General features: G+C 31.9%; 2 protein-coding genes and 1 pseudogene across 5 annotated transcripts; 2 read left to right on the top strand and 1 right to left on the bottom strand.

The window, feature by feature from the left end:
• Window positions 1-256: 256 nt before the first annotated feature.
• Window positions 257-1,613, bottom strand: LOC18105026 (phosphatidylinositol N-acetylglucosaminyltransferase subunit P-like; annotated as a pseudogene).
• A 1,464-nt stretch (window positions 1,614-3,077) lies between these two features.
• Window positions 3,078-7,849, top strand: LOC18105025 (UMP-CMP kinase 3). 4 transcript variants are annotated; one of them, XM_024584313.2, is made up of 9 exons: window positions 3,080-3,218; window positions 3,520-3,593; window positions 3,865-3,982; window positions 5,239-5,395; window positions 5,521-5,601; window positions 5,764-5,871; window positions 5,958-6,029; window positions 7,073-7,124; window positions 7,421-7,849. In XM_024584313.2, exons 2-8 carry the CDS (start codon window positions 3,542-3,544, stop codon window positions 7,082-7,084), a joined length of 600 nt encoding a protein of 199 aa, XP_024440081.2. In that variant the 5' UTR covers window positions 3,080-3,218; window positions 3,520-3,541; the 3' UTR covers window positions 7,085-7,124; window positions 7,421-7,849. The 4 variants fall into 4 exon arrangements, with proteins under 4 accessions (XP_052303121.1, XP_024440081.2, XP_024440082.2 ...); XM_024584314.2 differs by having other exon boundaries at window positions 7,415-7,849; XM_006375029.3 differs by having other exon boundaries at window positions 3,082-3,218; window positions 7,656-7,849.
• An 8,203-nt stretch (window positions 7,850-16,052) lies between these two features.
• On the top strand, window positions 16,053-18,977 carry LOC18105023 (cytochrome P450 734A1). Its single transcript, XM_006375026.3, has 4 exons — window positions 16,053-16,736; window positions 17,011-17,255; window positions 17,821-18,184; window positions 18,369-18,977. Exons 1-4 carry the CDS (start codon window positions 16,251-16,253, stop codon window positions 18,786-18,788), a joined length of 1,515 nt encoding a protein of 504 aa, XP_006375088.3. The 5' UTR covers window positions 16,053-16,250; the 3' UTR covers window positions 18,789-18,977.
• Window positions 18,978-22,302: the final 3,325 nt, after the last annotated feature.

Below are 22,302 nucleotides of genomic sequence, written 5' to 3'. Positions count from 1 at the left end.
TGATTAATGGCTAGAGCTAACAAGACTGTTACATTCTTCGCGATTTATAGGAATCGCCTCTTCCCAAATACAGATATGGAGTTCTATGTGCTAGAGCTAGAGCTCACCGGAATTGAATCGTGCTTTTGTTGCTCATTCTAAGTTTTCAACCTGCTGGTAGAATTGCAATGCAGAATGAAGTTTAAATCCCTGTAAGAGCAGAATTCCATTGCCTTGGGGTTTCAACAAGCAATGTCAGTTACATTCGTTTTAAGACAGAGAGAAGTAGTGAGGATTTTATATTCCAAAGTAAAGAAAGATGTAACACATGTTTCAAGAAAGTTGCAAGCTTGAAGTAAATTTTCATGACTAAACTGTAAATTTGGCACAACAGCAGCTTTCGATGGTGCATCTTTCATTTCTCACCAATCATCAACGAAAATGAGGTCATTAATTTATTTTACATCAGTAAACATGAGATTTTTTGATTTTGTTGATGCCATTGTCAGATATGGGTTCGATGGGCTGCTCATCTCCCTCCCTCGATGGAATGAAGGTTGAAGGTTCCTTACTGAATTCATCTGTACAGCACAGAGCACAACATCATATAAACATGTAGCTCGTCGGGAGCCAAAAAGTGATTTCTCACATTTGCAGGAGCAACATACCAAAAATTGTATTCAAGGAGCTTGGGGGCGGGGTTGACATGGAGTTGAGTCCTACGTAAAATAGCAGAGCTATTAAGATTGTCAACATGGCATAAATTGGCCCAGCCAATGCCCAGTACCTGAAGAGCAGAATCCAAGTTACAACTAGGCCTACTCATCATGTACTTTCCTCAATCTAGAAGACAAGACTAATCAAAGCAAAGCAACATGGCCACTGACTTGTTGGGATAGTAAAAGATTCCAATTGTGTGCAACCAATTTTCAGGAACATATGCCCATACCAAGAAAATGACTGCTCGGACAAAAACAATGGAATTCAGTATCGAACTTAGATATTGCTCTTTCTGATAAGGTGGAAGTTATGTCCCCGAGAAAAAAAGGGCAAACAAGAAAATGATTCCATGTTAAGGTGACCAAACTTCTTTCATCCAGCATGTAAAATGTTTCGTGGCAATTAAAATGGTGAATTCAGAATATCAAGGCAAGCACAGAATTAAGATAATTTCCACATGAATGCTAAATTCAAGAAGATGAAAGTTAAAGACACCTGTAGCAACAACGGTAGTAATGGAGCCAAGAAAACCATAAACTTCAGAGGATTTGGTGCCATGATCTCCAGACACACCAAATCCAGAAGCAGCTTGTCAACAGGATCAGGAAAGGATACAGTTGCTTTCCTCCTCTTTGAAAAGCTAAGCACTCTCCTTGGACTCTCACCGAATGCTGATCTTCTGTGCCTTGCATCTTAACAGATGGTGGAGATCTTATTGGCTGTGATTTGATTGGAATCCAAGATGTATGCATGCATGCATGTTTGGTCTGTTTCCAGCACATCAGATTTGGATGGAGAATATAAGAATAAGAGCAGTGTTGATTTGGCCTAGGTGGTCCTGTCCTCCCACTTGATGTGAAATCTGCACATATTCCATCAAGATTTGTATTCTTCGCTATCGCAGGTGAATCCATGGTATTGGCTCAAGCCTCCCTTGTTTTGCATGATTAAACTACTGCCAGATACTTGTAGCTCGATTGGTATTAGTGTTTGTTCTTCTTTTTTTCAGAAAGGGTTCGGATTTTTTTAAAAATATTAGATTAGGTGATAGATTAATTCTACAGGGTGCATTGTTAATTCTGGATGGCCAGTTTAAGTGTGAATAACTTGCATAAAATCCTTGAAAACTAGCTTGATTGTTAATAATTAATAAATAAATAAAGCATTGAAAGTTGAATTAACTACCGATTTAGCTGTAAAAAAATAAAATAAAAAATGGTTTGTGACAGGGAGGTGGAGGAATGAGGGAGGCCATTAAAGCTTGAGATTCACTCTAAACAAAAAGAAAACTTCACAGATAGAAAGAAGATGAGGGATCTGGGGAATGGGAATGGACGTTTGGTCGTTCGAGCTACGCAAAGTGAAATCACCAACCTTACCAAACTCCTCAGAAAGAGGAAACACCGCTCGTTACTCTCCTTCATTTCCATTCCAAAAAACGTGCTATCATAATCATTAGCATTATTCAGGAATTAAAATATAACATTTATTTTTATGTTTGTAACTGTATTTGTGTAAGTTTTAAAAATATATTTGGCTTGAAAAATTATTAAATTATTGATGTTTTAGTTTTTTTTATGAATTTGATGTATTGATATTATAAATAAAAAAATATAAATAAAATTGTTTTAAAGTATTTTTTAAAATAATATACACTAAAATACAAACATGCATGAAAACTCCTTTTTATATTATAATTATAGCTATAAAACTTAGCTTGATCCATGACTTAACTATAAAGAAGAGTCATGAGTTATAAGTTGGGCAGTTAATTCAGGTTAATTTGTGTCAATTGAAAAATAATATTGATTTAATAATTTTTTTTTAAAAATAAAATAATATTATTTTGATTTTTTTATAAAAAAATAAAGCTATATCTTATTTGAGTTATAGATAGATCGCAGATCAATTTGTTTGATCAATTTAGTTTGACTGTGTTGACTTATAACCTAATTTGATATAAAAACTGCTTGCTTGGTATTGTGTTTTAAAAATATGTTTGTCTTTAAAAAAATATTAAATTGATATTTTTATTAATATTTAGTAATTTTAATATACTAACATTAAAAATAAAAAATATTTTAATATATTTACAAATAAAAAAATTCTCTTAAAAAATAGTTTGCAACATAATACAAAAAAACGAACGAAACACTGGAAAACTGTCTAGGTCATGACCAGATAAACACCAACACTATCGAGTTTTATATCAATAATCAAAACTGTTCTTAATATTTTAAAAATCCCCCAAGTATGACTTTAAAAATATTTTAGATATTTTAGACAAAAAAGAACTTTCTATGCAATATATTATTAAATAAATATTTAATTTTTTATCAATCTTCAAATTTCTATGTAATTTCACAAATCCCGAGGGTTATTGTTATACTATCACACCCCTCTCTCCCCTCCTGTATAAATATAAAGAGAGAGCACCCTGCTCCGCCTCAACTGGTTCCTCTCTCTGCGGTACAAAGCTGTTAACATTTCTTTCCATTCTCTCCCTCCCTCAAAAAAAGGTAAGCTATGCCTCCGCATCAGATCTCGCCTCTATTTTCCTTTCTCAGATAGATTTGGTTATATATGATAAACGATCCCATTCTCTTTATTTTTGCACCTGCATTTCACACTTAGTGCTAATTCACCCTGCAGTTTCTTCCGATCTATCACGTAAAATTTGATAAACAGAGGATAGTAAAGTAGATCCACCTGTCGGTGCGGTGTCTCAGGATCAGATCTATTAAGAATTGAATTTCATACGCAGAATCATCCTATGCTATATTATTTCTCACATTTTATGGTGTGGTGTTGTCTTTGCAGATTCTGCATTTGAAAAACGCTCATGGGGACTGCCGGTGATTCTGAGAAGAAGCCTACTGTTGTTTTTGTTTTGGGTCAGACCATTTTCTTTTCTTTCATTTCAGTTTTTAGTTATAACTCATTGTTTGTCTGTTCTTACTGACATCACTTGTTTTGTAAATCTTAATTAAATAATGTTGTCATGTCTTGACAATATTGTTGATAGAAGAGCATAAAATGTCATATTATTGGTAGTTGGACTGTATCCGTATCTGGGTTATTGGGAGTTGTCTTCGTTTCCTCTTCTGCGTGCTTGAAAGTTTTTTTTTTCCTACATCTGGTTGATTGTTTCTCTTGAGTGACCAGGTGGCCCTGGAAGTGGAAAGGGTACCCAGTGTGCCAATATTGTCGAACACTTTGGTTACACTCATCTTAGTGCTGGAGATCTTCTTCGAGCAGAAATTAAATCTGGTTCTGAAAATGGGTATGGCTTGCACGCATTTTTTGTTTAGCTACCCTTACATTTGTTGTCTCTATCAATTTTAAAATGTCACTATTTTTCCATGATTACCTTAAAAAAATTTACTAGAAATAATTTGGGACCATTGTAACAAGTCTTCAAATGCCATATCTTGACAAAGAATGTTTGTTTCTTATTTGATTCCTTATTCAGTTTATTATAATGATGCTGGGGAGTAAATTCTCAAGCTTTTGATCATTCCATCCCTCCTGTTCAATCTTCTCTTAGTGACATGGTGATCTAGGATGACTGTAAATCTGTGTCCCACAAAGGTTTCATGTTGAGTTAGGGTATGTAGATCAGAAAACTTGTCTGGAAGTTGTGGATTTCAGCTATGAATAGGATATGGACAGTGTGGCAAGAGGAGTTTAGAAGAAGAAGAATAAAATGTCATTAAAGTAAATAGGATGCCCTATCAGGCCACAGTCCTTAAACTAAATTGAATGCTCATAATTCATTATTGAAGTCTTTATGATTTCGCAGAATTGGTTTGGTGCTCCTTTTATAGACACCAAATAGCCTTAACAGTACTAAACTAAATAGGGATTTTTAATCATAGGAAAAAAAAACCATTAATAATAAAGAACTATCTAACTAATGCTCTAATTTCCTGAATAAAGTAAGATTCCTAAATAGTTCTAAGGTTCCCAAGCACGGCGACTTCCTAAATAGATTAGATTTATAAGAAAAGCTAAAACATTACAGAATGTAAAAATAAAATAAAAATAGAATGATTGATGGAACCTCTCTTTCCTTGCTGCATAACAACGATCATGCTAGTTTTCCTCCTCTCATTCTTGGTTTGCTCTCAGTAATTTGATCATTCTCCACGTTATGTCGATGATGAATATTTGTATAGGAATACCAAATGGGAGTGTTTAGGTTTACCCCTTCTTAAAGCTGGTAGTGTGGGTATTCATTCCTACCAAGCCCATCGTTCTTTATTGGAATAGGGTGCATTTTGCATCTAATGTATCGAATGATTGGAAATTTTTCTGCCTGTCCTACCTGTTCCTGTAGTCAGATGTTAAATATGTTGTTTGGATCACCCTTCAAGGGCTTATATTTTGTGTGGATATTGAGCCAGGGTTGGCTTATATGTCCCTACATATATTGTTCTTTTTGTTCATGTGGTGTGGTGTTAGATTTTGGAACTTCTATAATTTCTGCCCTGACCTTATCAGTGAACACTTGGTAATCTTGTTCCTTGTGGTCTACAGAACCATGATTCAGAACATGATTAAGGAGGGCAAGATAGTGCCTTCAGAGGTAACAATAAAGCTCCTCCAAAAAGCAATGCAGGATAGTGGAAACGACAAATTTCTGATTGATGGCTTTCCCCGCAATGAGGAAAACCGAGCTGCTTTTGAAGCTGTTGTAAGTTTCTTACACAATTTTCTGTACCAATATTTTCCCCATAGACTGTAGCTAAAGTGGTAAAGGGAGGGATTGCTTTCTGCTTGGTTTGAATAGCATTCTTACTGTAATATATTATTATCCAGACCAAAATTGAGCCGGCATTTGTCCTTTTCTTTGATTGTCCTGAAGAGGAGATGGAGAGGCGTATTTTGAGCAGGAACCAGGTTGGAATAATGTGACAACTCTCTCTATGTAATATAAATATTCATGGACATAACATATTTCTAAAGGAGGTCATATTCTTAGTTTTTCTTGTTCCATTTTTTTCATCTCATGTTCTAATGTTTCTTTATTCGTCATTTCTTCTCTTTTTCTTGGTAATTAAGGGAAGAGAAGATGACAACATTGAGACAATAAGGAAGCGGTTTAAAGTTTTTCTAGAGTCTAGCCTTCCCGTGGTTGAGTATTATGAATCCAAGGGGAAAGTTCAAAAGGTAACATGTTCATGCAATTGTTTCTGTATTGAAATAAATATTGCTTGATTACTATAACCATCAGATTTATTTTCCTTGACCTCTAGGTTGATGCTGCAAAGCCTATTGATGAGGTTTTTGAGGTAGTTAAAGCCATCTTTACCCCAAAAGACGAGAAGGTAAAGCAGCATTGCTGTGCTATCTTGTAGGAATTCCATTGTATACAGAAATGTGTAATCTTGAGAAAAATCATTGTTATGCTATGAATAATATCATCAGAAATGTGCGCAGAATCAACCTTTGTCTTCTTTTGATGCAGAATGAGATGCATGTTATTGTATTGTGAAGCCTATATTTTGGAAATAACCTAGCATTTGGAAATAACATGAGAATTCAACCTATAATGCTTCCTTCAAGAAGCTTTGGCAAAGTAGTAGTTTATTGATTGGATCTATGGTTGCCATCTGATGACCTGCATTTCCTGGGTTCTGAATGCAGTCAGGATTATTTTCAAAAGATGTGTGTGTGTGTGTGGTTTGTACAATGCATAGAACTTAGAAGGAGCATTTTCTGTGCAAGTTTGAGTACTGGAAAGACCATCTTAATGCAACAATGCTTACTGTTAGCACCTTTTCGGACCCTCCAGGCATGCTTAAGCGAGACTAATACTGAGTAATGGCCTTTATGTGACCAGATAGGATGTGGATGCATGCACTTTAATATCCCGGTATATAAAACAAGAAAGTGCTTGTGTGTGATCCCTCTACTTTGCCATAGGATATAGCTAAGAACTTTCATTTCCTAATGCATGTTGCCCACCAATAACAGCAACTTCTCTTGAACATAACAAAAAGGTAGTTCAATGTAAGTGGAGAAGTTTATCAACTCTGGTTTTATGGAGAAGTTATCAAGAATTGAGGACAATTGGAATATGGAGAAAACAATGCTTAGGAATCATATGGAAATTAAAAATTCTGCTCAATAAACTAGATTGCTAGTGCTTAACAGGTAATTGCCGCATGATATGAGGGTTCCAAAAGGGAAATTCATATTGACATGATTGCAATATTTGACTTTTGATAACACTTTTGCTAAGTCTTTAATTTTAATTTTAATTTTCAATTTAATTTTTGTTTACAACGAAAAAGGAATTAATTGATGATCATGTTGTGGATTATCTTATCTGGAAATAGGCCCCCCCTTATTGATTATACTTGTGCAGGTTGCTGTTTAGGTGTTTCCATTGTGCCAGATATATCAAACCTAATATAAAGGTAATACTTTCCTGGTTTAGACCTACATGCTCTTTAACTGCTGATGTTTTAATGTCATGTATGCTCCTAAAATGCTTGAAAATCACCATGCAAATCTAAAGTTGGTCAGTGTTGGGTGAAACATTACTAGATTTGGAGATTTTGGTTGGGAATTGAGATCCTTAAAACATTTTTTCTTGATATCCCCAAACTAGCTTCAGTTTTACATCAATGAATAACAAGTCCTATGGTGTTATTGTTGTGTGTGAATTCCACAAAATGAAGCTCGTGAGGATCTTTTTTATCTCAAGTTTCAGGAGGAACACTGGAAGATATTCTGTAGAGTAGTGCATGATAAGCATACTTCAAGACATTCCATTGAGTGGTGAATGATGCTGCAAAAAAATATATGCAATTATTCAGCTCTTCAAGCTGTCCGTGTCTGAATTTGGAACATAGCTTTCTAGGCTTGGAGATCGTGCATTGCATCTTTCATCAACTAGCATCTGTACCAGGATATATATAATTAACAGAATTTATTCTCCTTTTCAGGTGATATTTTCTTATGGTGTAGTTGCATTATACGTTATTGGGAAGGCATAGTTTATTCATTAAGCGGACATCATGCTTCTTATCATAGTAGTTTTAGTTTATGTGATGAGGTATATACCTCTATATTCTTGTTCCTATGACAAGGTTCTAATATGAAATAGTAATAAAGCACCAATAATGCTTCCTTTTGAGCTTACGATTCTCTCCTTTCTCCCATCTCCTTCTCTCTCTTTGTTAGTCATGTTTAATTTGACTAGTGAGGGGAGTTGGTTGAGAAGTAACTTTTGTTCATTGTTTTGGAACCGAAGAGATGGAGGAGATTGGTTACAGATGTGAAGATGGAGATAAAAATAAATTTATTCTTGGGATAGTTTTAAACTAATTTTTTATACTTTGAAAATTTACCCATTAAGAGTAATTAAATGTTACCTTGATTTTCTAAAGCAAATTTATCTAAATATTAGTGTAATTTTTTCACCTCGACATAACTGAAACCTTGAAAAAAAAAAAAAAAGTACTTTTCATATCTCTTCCGGTCTTGAAGGGTTAAAGGGCTAATTGTAAATATACAGTTTATATCAAGTTTTGATCTGGAATCACTAAAGTCATCACCCTCTTTAAAGATGAGAATTTCACCCCCAGCTCGATCGAGACTAATCCAGAAGTTTTAGACTTTTTGGGCAAAAAGTTGGATTGAGGTTGGATATGAATATAGCATGTCCAAAACACACGGCTTAAACGACTTGAATTAAATAAATAATTTTAATGTTTGAAAAAATTACATGTATATAAATAAATAATTGTAAATTATAACATTAAGGTGCGGATTGGGTTCAAGTTTCGGGTTTTGGTTTGGTTTATATATTAAAAATCAATACTTGTTTGGGTTCATATGGTTATTTTTTATTCAACTGTATATAAAACCCAACCATGGTATCAAATGTCATCCCTAATGTCCCTCCTTGCTAGCTGATTTTATCCCAGATGGATTCATAAAAGAAAAAATTTTTGAAATGGCTGCATGGTAAACGCTACAGTTTTTATTTCTGATTTAGATGTTTTTTAAAATTGTTTTTGATTTAGAAAACATTAAATTTATATATTTTTTTAGTGTTTTTTATGATTTTAACATTGATATATATCCGCGCGCGTATAGTTTTAATCAAAAAAATTATTTTTAAAAACAATTTACATCATAACCCAAACACCCATGAGGTTGCATTTAGAGGGTGTTTGTTACACGGTAGCTTTAACTTTTAAAGCAAACCACGTAAACATCATGTTTGGTAACATTAAAAAGCAATTTACTATTTATATGAGACCCATATATTTTATATTAAAACTGATGGTTCGTATAAAGCAATGAAAGCTGCTTTTCAAGTCTATGCGAGGTGAATTAATTCACCTAGAACAATGTTCAAGTAAAATTAATTCACTTGGCACTGTTAATGTGAACAGACTTGTCATTGAAATATTTTATATATTTTAGTATTTTTTATGATTTTAACAATGATATATATATGTGTGTGTGTTTTACATATTTTTAATCAAAAAAAATTATTTTAAAAAACAATTTATATTATAACCCAAACACCATGAGATTGCATTTAATAAGAACAATTAATTATAAGAATTTCTTTGAAGTGCTGAATATATGATCAATGCAGACCACTTCATCGACAAAATCTGCGCTGGGCCGCTATAAGTCATTGGATTTGGTAACCTAACTTGTCAGATCACCGACAACAAATTCAATCTACATACATAACAGTTCAAGATAGTCAAACGAAGTGGTTAATTTGACTTCTTCAGTATCGAATAACGAGATCAAAGACTGCTCGTTACCCTTCTATGCTTAAAATACTGAAATTACATCTGTAGCTTCACTGTTTACATGAGAGCCTGTCCATGTTTATTGTTTAGTATTATGATTATGGTTTTTTTTAAAATGTTGTTTTTTTATAAATATATTTTTAAAATTAATACATCAAAATAATAAAAAAAATAATTTTTTTAAAAATAATTTCTTTTAAAAACATGGTCACACCACATTGCCAACCATGCTTGAATAGCGGAGTGAGCTTCTTTTTTTTTTTTTTTTTCAGTTGATTCCTTTTTTGTTTTTTTTTCTTTTAATTTCATCTCAGATTTTGTTTTAATAATAGTCTAAGTTGTCTATGGACCTGCTAAGGTGACCAGATCGTGTCAGGATAATTCCTACATGATGTAATTTTAAACCCGAATTATACAAGGAGTCAGGTCAAGAGGTTTCTTTTCTCTCAAATTTATCTTTTTTTTTAATTTTATCCCCATACTTTTTTTTATTGATTGGTCGGGTTGCCTTTGAATTGACAAAATCAACTTAGTTATATTAAAAAAACTCTTACATGGATTAATTTTAAATCCAAGTTAGACAAGAAATTAGGCTATGAGATTTTTATGCTAATTTTATCATTAAGCCTTTTTTTTTTATTAATTGACCAGATTGCCTTCAAAACAATCAAATTAACTAAATTATATTAGAATAATTGCTATATAATTTAATTTTAAACCCAAAATAAACAACTACCTGCATGTATTTTTGTTATGTTAAAAAATCTTTAATTTGACTCCCAGTTTAGCACAAGCCTTTAAACTAGTTAAGTAGTAAATCATGAATTCATTAATACCTCAAACAAGATGTCAGTAGCTAGTTCCAATCAATAGATATTCATTATACTGGGAAAAAAAATGCATGTATCATTATCACCATAAGCTTTGTTTAATCAGTGTCTTATAATAAAAAGAAATTGTTTGATTGAAAAAATACAAATATAAAATAAACGTGTTTAGTAATAATTTTTGAATGAATTTATATATTTTTAAATAAAAAAATATATCTTATTTATCTATCTATCCTCGTATCTTCTGTTCCAAAACAATAACAAGATCCTATTATTTTGTTTATTTTTAAAAAAAAACAAAAATTTTTATCAAAATTATCCAAGAAACATTTAATTTATGTTTTTTTTTCTTTGTTTTTTAACCAAACACATTTTTTATTTTTTTTGTGTTTTTTTTTTTGTTTCAAGAAACTAACAACCTCAATATTTGATTAGATAATGTGACTTCAATTAGAAATAACTAGCAATTCTCATATTCAATTCTCAATTGAGAATATATATATATATATATATATATATATATATAGAAACATCAATATCTGTCGGGGAAATAGAGAGGAGAGAACATCAGGGAATCATCGACTTTAATTTACGTTTGTTCCCTTTTGATCATGTCACGCATGGCAGCAGAGCACTGGCTGAAAATTCAAGCATTGACAATCCTGAAGTTTGGTGTACCTGCTCTTTCCTGCTCCTTCAAACAACTAAGCACGTACCCTGCTCGAAGACCTCAGGCATTATACTCCATCTATGTAGCCCAATTATTGCCTCCGTCTGTGCTTAATTAATTTGGTAATAATATTAGTTACGTGATAAAGAACATAAATTCAAAACTTTGGTTAACTGAGCTGATAAAAAAAATATTGATAGGAGTATTCATCCCCAATATTATTGTTGATTTTTATCATAAGTATATGGTTGCGTGTGTGTGTGTGTGTAAAATCAAATTATTATTTTTTAATAATAATCTCTCTCGAAATGTAAACAACTTTTTATGTTCGGAAACGGTATTTTCCACGAGAAGTAATAATAAGTTCTAGCATGCCCTACGCTTATATAATACTGTTTTGGAAGCTACGATTATCTATACTTATAATATGTTCAAATTAATACATGATGACCAAACAATACGGTTAAAATATTAAGAGGTCGTTGTCAAGGCTATTGTTTGTCAATTCTTTTGATTTTTTATGTTCGGATTTTGAGATTAGAATTCAAAAACACAATAATTAAATTCTTCCGAATTAAAATCTGTATGGGAGTTTGGAAACTTCTGTTTTTAGAAGCTTTTAAAAATTATATTTGTCTTGAAAAAATATCAAATTAATATTTTTTTAATGTTTTTTAATAATTTTAATATGTTAGTGTAGTGTTTAAAAAATATATATATAAAAAAATTATTTTAATATATTTTCAAGTTAAAAAAATATTTTTAGTCCAGAAATAAGCAGGTTCGAAAACATCTATTATATAAAAATAAAAAAATACATTCAAATACTTATTAAATGCACCGTAAAATTAGAGAAGAAAGACACCTTATAAAGTGACCATTAATATAAGCTTAATTCATCATCAAGAGTAGTTGATCAGCCGAGTCATCATCTTGTTGATGGTGCCTTCGGTGCGAGAGTATATCACCTAATTCTCTCTGCCTTCCTTTTTTTTCTTTTTCTTTTTTCTATTCTCCAGGGAACAACACACATTCGTCTGATGTAGCATGGTTTGTTTCGACAAGGTTGCTGGCTGCTTCGATATTCTTCTCTCCTCTCCTCTTCACGATACATATGCAAACAGCTTCGATATTATCTTTCTTACAAGATGATGAAAGATGAGATGGAGTTGGTGATGAGAAAAGTAGCTAGCTGTATAGCAGCCACAGCAAATTGCAAGAACACCATTGTCATCATAGCCATCATCTTTGCCATACGACTATGCACAGAGGTACTCTGGAGAAAAAACCACATCCCTTCTTTCACCTTTCGCCAAAAGCATCATCCCATAAAGAACGATGATTACGAGACCCCATATTGCGTGGTTTGCCTCCATGAAGTCGTGGATGGTGAAAGGCTGAGGAAGTTGCTGAAATGCAAGCACTGCTTCCATGTTGCGTGCATAGACGCCTGGTTCCAGTCTCATTCCACTTGTCCTCTCTGTCGAAATCAGGTTCTTCTTCGCCATGATCATCAACATCAAAATGAAAAACGTTGTCTCTTTTTTCATTTTCTTTCGTTTTTGCAACAAAACCAGCTTTGAGTTAGTTAATAGCTATATAATCAATATATAATTCTGTAATTTTCCGATATTTTCTTCCAAGTCTATATATATTGATCTTGTTCGGTTTTATTTTATTTTAATTAATGAAATTAATTAGGCTACATTATTATTTTTCATGTGATCCAGTTTCTTTAGTTTGGTAAAGAAACATGTATTGGCAACCACGAACGCCACTTGGTCGTTTTTATTTTATTTTAATTAATGGTGTGGGTATATGGTAGGTGAAACAAACACGGGTTACCATAAATTCAATTCAATGAATTGCCTGGTTAAATTAATTTAAAGAAGTGCTCTAATAGTTTTTAATCCCGACAAAATACGTCATTCAAATTTTAAGTTTGATGGGTTAAATTATAGAGTCTAAATTAATTTAATATATTAACATTTTAATATTAAAAACAAATCATTTTAATTTTTTTAAAAACCAAAATATTTCTTTTACTAATCATCCAAATTATTTTAAAAACCATCAAGTTATTTATATTAAAGTTTTAAATTTAAGTTAAACTAAAAGTTAGAATGTTAGTAAACTCGTGCAAACTACAAGTTAATATTTAGCCCAAGTTTTGAATCCATCTTAAAGTATTGGATCCATCCGACACAGGAGGGAATTTCCAAACAGTACAACAGCATAATGTTCTTCCTCTTCAATTTCTCTACTCACAAGTCAAATCATACTCTCCCACTACCATATCTTATAGTTTCCAACCTTGCATTACCCTATCCCATATCCCACTAAATATTTCCCCACGGCACCATTTGAATGTGCTTTTGTAATGTCATGCTTGTTTCATAATTTATATCATGATCGCTTCTTTATAGTAATTTATAATCTAATTTCAAAAAACAAGCACTAATTACCTGCGGACTGTAGCTTATTGAATACCCAACCAAAGGGAACAAGCCCGAGGTTGATAGGCTTCATATATTTTAATGCTCGTGAAATATAGGGCGGCTGCATTATGCATTTACTCTTAAGTTTCTGTAAAGTTAATTAATCAGCTTTTAATATTCCTGGGAAGAATCATTTAATCTGTTTAAACTTTTCCTTTAAAGCTTATAAAATTTCATCTTGCAACGGTTAAAGAATCATCTCAACCCAACAGTTTAAGCTGATAGGTAAGGTCTTAAAATATGATTTATATTATTCTTTATCATATCATTTCACATGAAAACCTTTTGAGTTTAAAACTTGTACAGATTTACATTATCTTGTGTTTATTTTTTATCAAATAAATAGAGATAGTGAGATTCGAACTCGTGACCGCTTGGTCATCAAAGCTCTGATTAACCATGTCAATTATTCATCTCAACCTAAAAGCTAGCATTTTATTATAGTTTCAATTTTTCTCTTATTAATCTATGTGATCATAAGGGAAAATATTTTAATTTCAATAGAATTATCTCAATATCATTCAATTAAAAAAATGAATTTAAATTAAAAAAAATCATTAAAAAATATTTTTAAGTGAAATTGAGAAACCCCCATTAATCTTAGAGGATAAACTAGAATTTACCCTTATATCAATTATCCAAGTTATAATAAAATTTTCTTCCTGCGAAGGGCAAAAGACAGCAAGAGTTTCATGATCATGGTATTCCAAAGGATTTGTACAGGTTTTTAACTAAAACAAAGTTATAAATCTCCACCATTTCTACTTTAGTTCTATGATAAATACCATAACTCATTAATCTCTCCTTTGGATTGAACCACGCTTCCATTTTATTTGCAGGTTAACGTTACCAAACTTAGATTTTTACTCGTTTATACTCTAATAATGGCTTGCTTATTTGGCCCTGAATTCTCTACTGGCCGCATAACAATTGTTTTTCTTATTTGGAGTTTGTTCGTTTCGTATTCTTCCTGGGCTTTATAATTGGGCCAGAGGGAAGCTTATTTGTATCTGGAGGACCTCTATTGGTCTGTGATGTGTTTTTTTATAAATTATTTATGAGTTTTTTCGTATTAAAAATATTTTAAAAAAAAATTAATTTTTTTAAATTCTTTTACTTTAAATTAATATTTTTTTATATTTTCGGATCATTTTAATATGCTGATATCAAAAATATTTTTTTTAAAAAAATATATTATTTTAATATATTTCCAAGTAAAAAGAATTTTAAAAAACAACCGTAATCATATTTTTAAAGGTTTAATCTATGATCTAGTGTAAGAAATTCAGATTAACTCTTCAAAGATCAAATTAAACAAGGTTAGTTGTGGGATATCATGCTTCACACAAAACGCAAAAATCATGCTTTAATTCAGTCTCTCATCTTCCATTCAAGCGACAAAATTAAATAGTGGAAATTAAATTCTATAATATCTGTGGTAGTCGCACTACATCATCAATTGTTTCTTAATTAGCATCATCATTGGTTAGACAAGCTGAGATGCACAAAAGAGAACAATTAATAAATTATTAGACCGGACGTAGTGGATGCTGCACTACCAAAAGTTGTAAGGGAAAAAATAAAATATTCAAGCACAAGACGTAGTGGATGCTGCACTATCAAAAGTAGTAGTAGAAAAAAACAGAAAAATATTAATATTGTAATGGTAGCGTGGACAATCATGTTTTCGTCGGACCGGCATCCATCTTCCCGGCCCCCCTCTCCTTTGTTTCCTTCTATTAATGGAGATCGGATAAATACACTGGGTAATATCATCTTGTTATGACAGATAACATTTTGTTTGTGTGCATTTGATTTGGCAAAATATATTTTCACTTTGTTGATCTATTTTTTATAGTTTAAAAATATATTAAAATAATATTTTTTTTATTTTTTAAAATTATTTTTGATATTAATATATTAAAACAATCTAGAAATATAAATAAATAAATATTAATTTTAAAAAATGGCCAATGGTAAGCTTCTGTGAGTGATGGGGCCTAAACCCTCTTTCTTTTTTAATCACTGAAGAGAAACATTCGTTTCAAAAGCGCTTTTAATAAAATTTAATTTTTTTTTATTTTTTTATTAACTTCAAATTAATATGTTTTTAGTGTTTTCAAATCATTTTGATGTGCTGATGTCAAAAATGATTTTTAAAAAATAAAAAAACATCATTGGCATGCATTTTGGCACGAAAAACTATTTGAAAAGCAACCGCAACCACACTGCCAAATAAAACCTAATAATTATAATAAAAAATGGATGAAGGATCTAAAAATCATCACAACTCGTTGATGGCCTGGCTAGCAATCATCACCCTAGTTCATAATAATTGATCACATCTTTTATTTTAAGATGCTCAGCCTCTTCAATCTTCATAGAAATTAGTAATGAACATGTATATATACATTAAAAAAATAATTAGTACCCGTAACATTAACAATATTTAATAAATTTTATATATATAAAAATATTATATTAATTAATTTTTTCTCGGATATTTAGACTTATAATATATTGGTTTAGAAGATTATGATTTATTTAGAGTTTCTATGTCTCCGCCTCACGAATCTCATATAAAACTTGTAACGCGTTAAACTAATTTTATTTTTCTAAATATTTTTGTATGGTAATGTTTTATTAAATTTCTTTACTATGCTGAAAAAAAAAATCAATGAAGTAGCCTGTAAGTTTTATTATACAACTCTTGCTTGGGGGAAGTGTAGTAGCAAGAAGGACATCGAGAGAGAGAGAGTTCAACATGCATCTTGTTTGTCTTGTTTATGTGTTACTACCAGTCTGCGTCCTAAGACTCATACACTCAATGATATGGGTTCCATGGAGAATCCATGTGCATTTTAGAAAGCAAGGCATCAGTGGTCCAAACTACCGCCCGATCTTTGGGAACACAGAAGAGTATCGTAATTCATTTACTGAAGCACGGAAGAAAACAATGCCTTTTAACCACAACATTGTCCATCGGGTAACCCCATTTTACCACGAGTGGTCACGCAAGTATGGGAAGACGTTCCTCTACTGGTTTGGAGTCATTCCCATATTGGCTACAGCTGATCTTGACATGATTAAGGACATTTTCATGAACACGGGTGGTGGATCATTTGAGAAGGTAAGGCTTAACCCTCAGGCTAAGCTGCTCTTCGGACAGGGGCTTAATGGTTTGGTCGGCGAGGAGTGGGCTCTTCATAGGAGGATCGCCAACCAAGCTTTTATGATGGAGCGGATTAAGGTGGGGAATGTTAAAGCTAACTTTAATATCTTCACGTTTACAATTAGTAGTCAAGGTCCTGGATTCTCAGAAATGTTGGATCATTATGTGAAGAATTTCTCTTAATATTCCTGTTTGATCAGTATGTGCAAGTAATTGAGTCTTTAATTAGCTTTTTTTTCATATATAATTGAATGTATAACTAATTCCGAATGATTCTGCAATCTAATTTCCCAATAATTACTGCAAGTTGGACATAAATTTTCACTTACCTGACTCAAAATATTTCTTACAGTGTTGGGGGCTGGATATTATGGCGAGCACTATGAAGATGCTAACAAAGTGGGAGGAAATAAGAGGAGAAAGAGATGAGTTTGAGATGGATGTACATAGAGAACTTCAAGACCTTGCATCAGACGTTATATCCAAAACAGCTTTTGGAAGTAATTATGAGGAGGGGAAGCGAGTATTCTCGTTACAGGACAAACAGAAGCACCTTGTCTTCGATGCTATAGGAAATGTCTACATCCCAGGTTTCAGGTGATCGCTTTCCTTCGGGTTCATTAAAAATATCGCTACTCGAACTTTCGTAGGTTTGTCTTGAGTCAAATAAGCATGCTAGACTGAGCATTTATGGAGAGCTATAATAATTATAATTGATAAATGAATATATTTCATTAATCAAAGGAAATCATGGGGAATGCTCCCATTTCAAAGCAATACAGGAGAGATATGTTACATGAAAAGCATCTGTTATGGAAAAACTTGGTCAAAATTCCATCTTTTACAATTCTGAAAATTTATAACTATCTTTGGCTTCCTGTTGTACCAGCAAGTCGACATTGAACTGACTGAGTAATCAACCTTGTCAACGTGATTGCTGTTGAACTTCTTGCCTGATGGATCCTTCTATTATGTTGGATTACAAAACACAGGTTAAACTGCATTGAATTTTGACGGGAACAATCTTTTTTGTATAGCACTAGCTGGAGGTGTTTAGTTTGACTGATTGTATAGAGTTGGAATATGTTGAGAATCCAGGGATTTTGATATTTTCTTTGGCAAATGACTTTGGGGTTTAATTTCAGGCTTCCTCAATGTGCAGGTTTTTGCCCACCAAGAAGAACAGAGAAAGGTGGAGAATAGAGAGGGAAACTCGTGCAGCAATAAGGAATCTGATCAAAACTAACAGCAAAGCAAGAGAAAATTCAAGAAATCTACTTAGTTTACTGATGTCTTCTTATAAAAATCAAGATGGGAAGGAAGAGAAATTGGGGGTTGAGGAGATTATAAACGAATGCAAGGCCTTCTACTTTGCAGGAAAGGAATCCATGGCAGATCTTTTGACCTGGGCACTTCTCCTTTTAGCACAGCATCAGGAATGGCAAGACAAGGCACGGGAAGAAGTGTTATCTGTCTGCAGAGGAAATGAAGTTCTTCTTTCAGAGAATGTAAATGATCTTAAGATTGTAAGTCGATTCCTTTCTTGCTTTCTAAGTTTAATTTCTATCAGAGAGTGTCTAGTTACGTTTTACGCAGGTCATCTAGAGTAATCACAATGGCAAATCTTCCAAAAATTTTAACACGGGTCACATATCCAAAGTGAATATCCTAACTTTTCACATATCTGTTGTTATCGGTATTTTCTTATAGGTGAACTTGATAATCCATGAAACACTTCGGCTTTACCCTCCAGCAGTGATGTTGATGAGGCAAACAACCAAAAACGTTAAGTTGGGAACCCTCGATGTTCCTGCTGGCACACAATTTTTCTTGGCCTTGCCTTCTATTCATCATGACACTGATATATGGGGAAAAGATGCTAACGAGTTCAATCCGCTGAGGTTCAACGAGCCTAGAAATCACTTGGCTTCATTTTTTCCATTTGGGCTAGGTCCTAGAATCTGTGTTGGTAAAAATTTAGCCATTATGGAAGCAAAAGTTGCTCTGGCCATGATATTAAGGCATTACTCTTTCGTAGTGTCCGCCACCTACCTTCATGCTCCAAGACTCCTGATAAGCATGCAGCCTCAGTATGGTGCGCAACTCCTCCTCCGCCGGATTACAAGTTAAAAATTGAGAGCGTTGTCTGTTGTCTGTGGTCTGGTACTGTCTTAATTTATGCTTATAGTATTGGGATTTCAGTAACCCTCTTGGCTGTATAATGTGGTGTCAGGCGTCCTATTTTATTTGACAGAATTGAAGTATGTTATATTTGATATGTTTGCGCAAAAGGCACAGTATGATGATCGCAACATAAAATTGTTGGATGGCATTAATTTTCTGGTTTATTTGTTGACAGTGAAAAAAAAGAATTTATCCACCAAAAAATATCTCCGGGGCACGGGTGGGTACACCGTTAATGCATTGTTTCTCCTTGCTTAGTGCTTCGATCCGAGTCTTGTAAGAATTAGACATTGGTGCTTTCACATAAGAAACAAAACTTCCGCTGAGCAAGATGACTGAGCGATCGACATTTCAAATATGATGAAGTGTGAAAAAATTTCACATTGAAATTAGACCTTTGATAGTCTCTTCACATAGCAAGATGGCTGAGCCAAGACATGTGAGCTTGAATTTGGTTGTGTTAAGTTTGATTATTTCAAAAAAAAAAAAAAAAAGTCATTCCTAAACTATATGAATTCTATTATGTTTAAGTCGGTAAATATATATGAAAAAAATTATTAATTATAATATATATTTTTTTATTAATGTAAATGTCCGGGTCAGCTTGCGTGCACTTCGATTAATCCCACGAGCCTTAAAGTTAACGACCATGTGAGCCTCTAGTGGCCCTGAGAGGACTCAAACTCGTGATCGTTAGAGAATAAATCCAAAATCTAACCAATTAAGTTACCCATCAAGGTTATAATAATATTTTGATATTGTTATTGATGGAGTTATCGGTAAATATTAATGATATGTATTGCTCTAAAAAAAATTTCTGGTGTGTAGTGTATGTTATATTATGAACATTAACTAAAAATATGATACCATTACTGTATAAAAGTATATATTTGTAAAGAATTTATTAGTAAAAAATATAAATTTTTTTGTGCTGGGCAACAAGTTCTCAATCCTTAGAACTCAAAAAAATTATTCATGTGTGGGTGTATTGAACAGGCTGCTGCAAGGATAAGGGTGTAGATGTACACTGCCATTTGGCCCACAATTCAAATGTCGTGGGTACTGCTTTTTAGGCCTCTGCCCAAACGGCAACAAGTGTTGCCGTTTGGGCCAATAATTTTTTTTTTTTTTTGGTAAAAAGTATCTGCACCATCACAATGAAATGGTTGTTTCTTCTTCTCTATTTAATTCTGACAAACAAAGATCATCATTTGTAAGGAGCGAACCCTAATCTCCTGTAAACAAAACAAGTCTTTGTATGTGTTGCCATGTGATTAATTGACTTGACAACGCTATTCTGTTGAGTTCTTGAGTCCGAACAGAAAAACTATAGTTCCAACACAAATGAGACATGCCATCATCGAAATGCATGTGGGAGATTCAACTATTCGATATCTTTGCACAAAAGGTTGTGGGGCTGCCACCGCGATCTCGCCAGAAAATTGGTGAATCCGATCTCCCTTTCTTGGTGGGGACCGATCGATGATCATTTCAGGTGAGGTATTATTTTATCTCAGGTGAGGTGTTAAATAATAGGGTATACAGATTGCAATAAAAGAAAGTTAAAAGATTGATGCATCCCATCATCAATTTTATATATATATATATATATATATATATATATATATATATATATATATATATATATATATATATATATATAAAGAATGATTTCAGCCACAGTACTAATGTTAGTTTAGCTTTGTGTTGAAAAAACTGGGGGTTATTAAAGAGATTATTTTAGAAAGAAAAATAGATGCAAAGAAAAGAAGAAAGAAAAAAAATTATATTTGACCTCATAAAAAATAATAAAATAGTCAATTTAGAAAACAACCTAAATTAATAACTTTTAAAGAGTATTATAGGGACATCCGTTAGCCAAATTTAAAAAGAAATATCTAATTTTTTTTAGATTTTAATAATAACGGTATCTCTGAACTAATATTCCCATATTCAAACTAATTTTTTTCTCGTGTTTTAAAGAGAACATCTACGTTTGAATTGGTGTATATTCATAAGAAATTAAATATATTTTTTAAAATATCTTATAAGAATCGATCATTAAATGATATAATAAAAAGTACGTATATTCACTGATCAACAATGCTACATATTAATAAATAATAGAATTCCAAAAAACAAAAATAGTTGATATTACTCTAACTTCACTTAGTTGCTATTTTAAATATTAGTCTTTTTAATTTCTTGTAGCTGTAATTAATTAAAACTTCACTAAATATCAAACAAAAAGAGTGATAAGTAGTTTATTTATGATTTATAAGTATTTGACTCTTGGAAAAAGAAATCCTAAATTTATTCCTATATTTATATCATTTTTTTTATTCTTGTGTTTTTAATTTGATTAATTAATCTTTATGTTCTTTGAATTTGTTCAATAAACCTTTTGTAATTTCTAAGTTTATTATTGAGTTAACTCAATAATTACTTATATCAAGTATATATCTATCATGCCATGTATGCGAATAGGATATATATATATATATATATATATATATATATATATATATATATATATATATATATAATTCTTATTTATAAAATGAATTTTTATATTTGTGTAAGATCAATATCACCAAATAAATTATTTAAAAAAACATAAATTGACAGATTATCTTAGAAAAATAAATCTAAGACAATTTAATTATATGGTGATATAGGCCCCACTTAAATATAAAATGTCATCTTATAATAAAGGTATTTAATTGTAATAGGTAACATATCTCAAAGAACTATCTCAACCTTTAACACACCCCCTTAAGTAAAAGCTCTTTAAACTTGAAACTTGCGCAGACCCACATTACCTTATACTTAATTTTTTATCAAATAAATGAGGATGATAAGATTCGAAATCGTGATCGCTTGGTCATCAAGGCTCTGATACTATGTCAAAAGACCATCTCAACCCAATAACTTCAGCTGTTAGATAAGGTTATAGAATATGATTTATATTATTCTCTTACAATATATATATATATATATATATATATATATATATATGGAATCAATAATTATAGGTTAACTGAACAAATTCTAAGAACACAAAGGATGAGATCTTTAAATTTATTTTTTCACAACGATTTATGGGTTGTACTGTCATTCCAGTTTGAGTAATTAGTTTCTAATTTCTAAGAAATGAAAAGGTGGTCTTATATATTTCTTATTGTCTTTTGTGGAAAAAACATTATGTAAAAACATCTTGGTATAGTTTATTTATTTATTTGATAATACGATGCAATTTATTCTTATTTTTTCATGAATGTGATAAGAAATGTTTAATAAATGATGAATTATATTAATATTAATATTAATTGTAATTCAAAAGGTATTAAATAAAGAACAGAAAGATAAAGGAGTTGGAATAAAAATTTATAGGGATCAAATGAGAAATATTATATTAATAAAATAAAAGGCAAAATTTCTTAATATATACCCCTTCCTT

Source organism: Populus trichocarpa, chromosome 14 (assembly GCF_000002775.5).
Source record: "Populus trichocarpa isolate Nisqually-1 chromosome 14, P.trichocarpa_v4.1, whole genome shotgun sequence".
NCBI classification, from domain to species: Eukaryota; Viridiplantae; Streptophyta; class Magnoliopsida; order Malpighiales; family Salicaceae; genus Populus; species Populus trichocarpa.
Note: the sequence above shows the minus strand (reverse complement) of the source record. Positions and strands in the feature narration are given on the sequence as shown.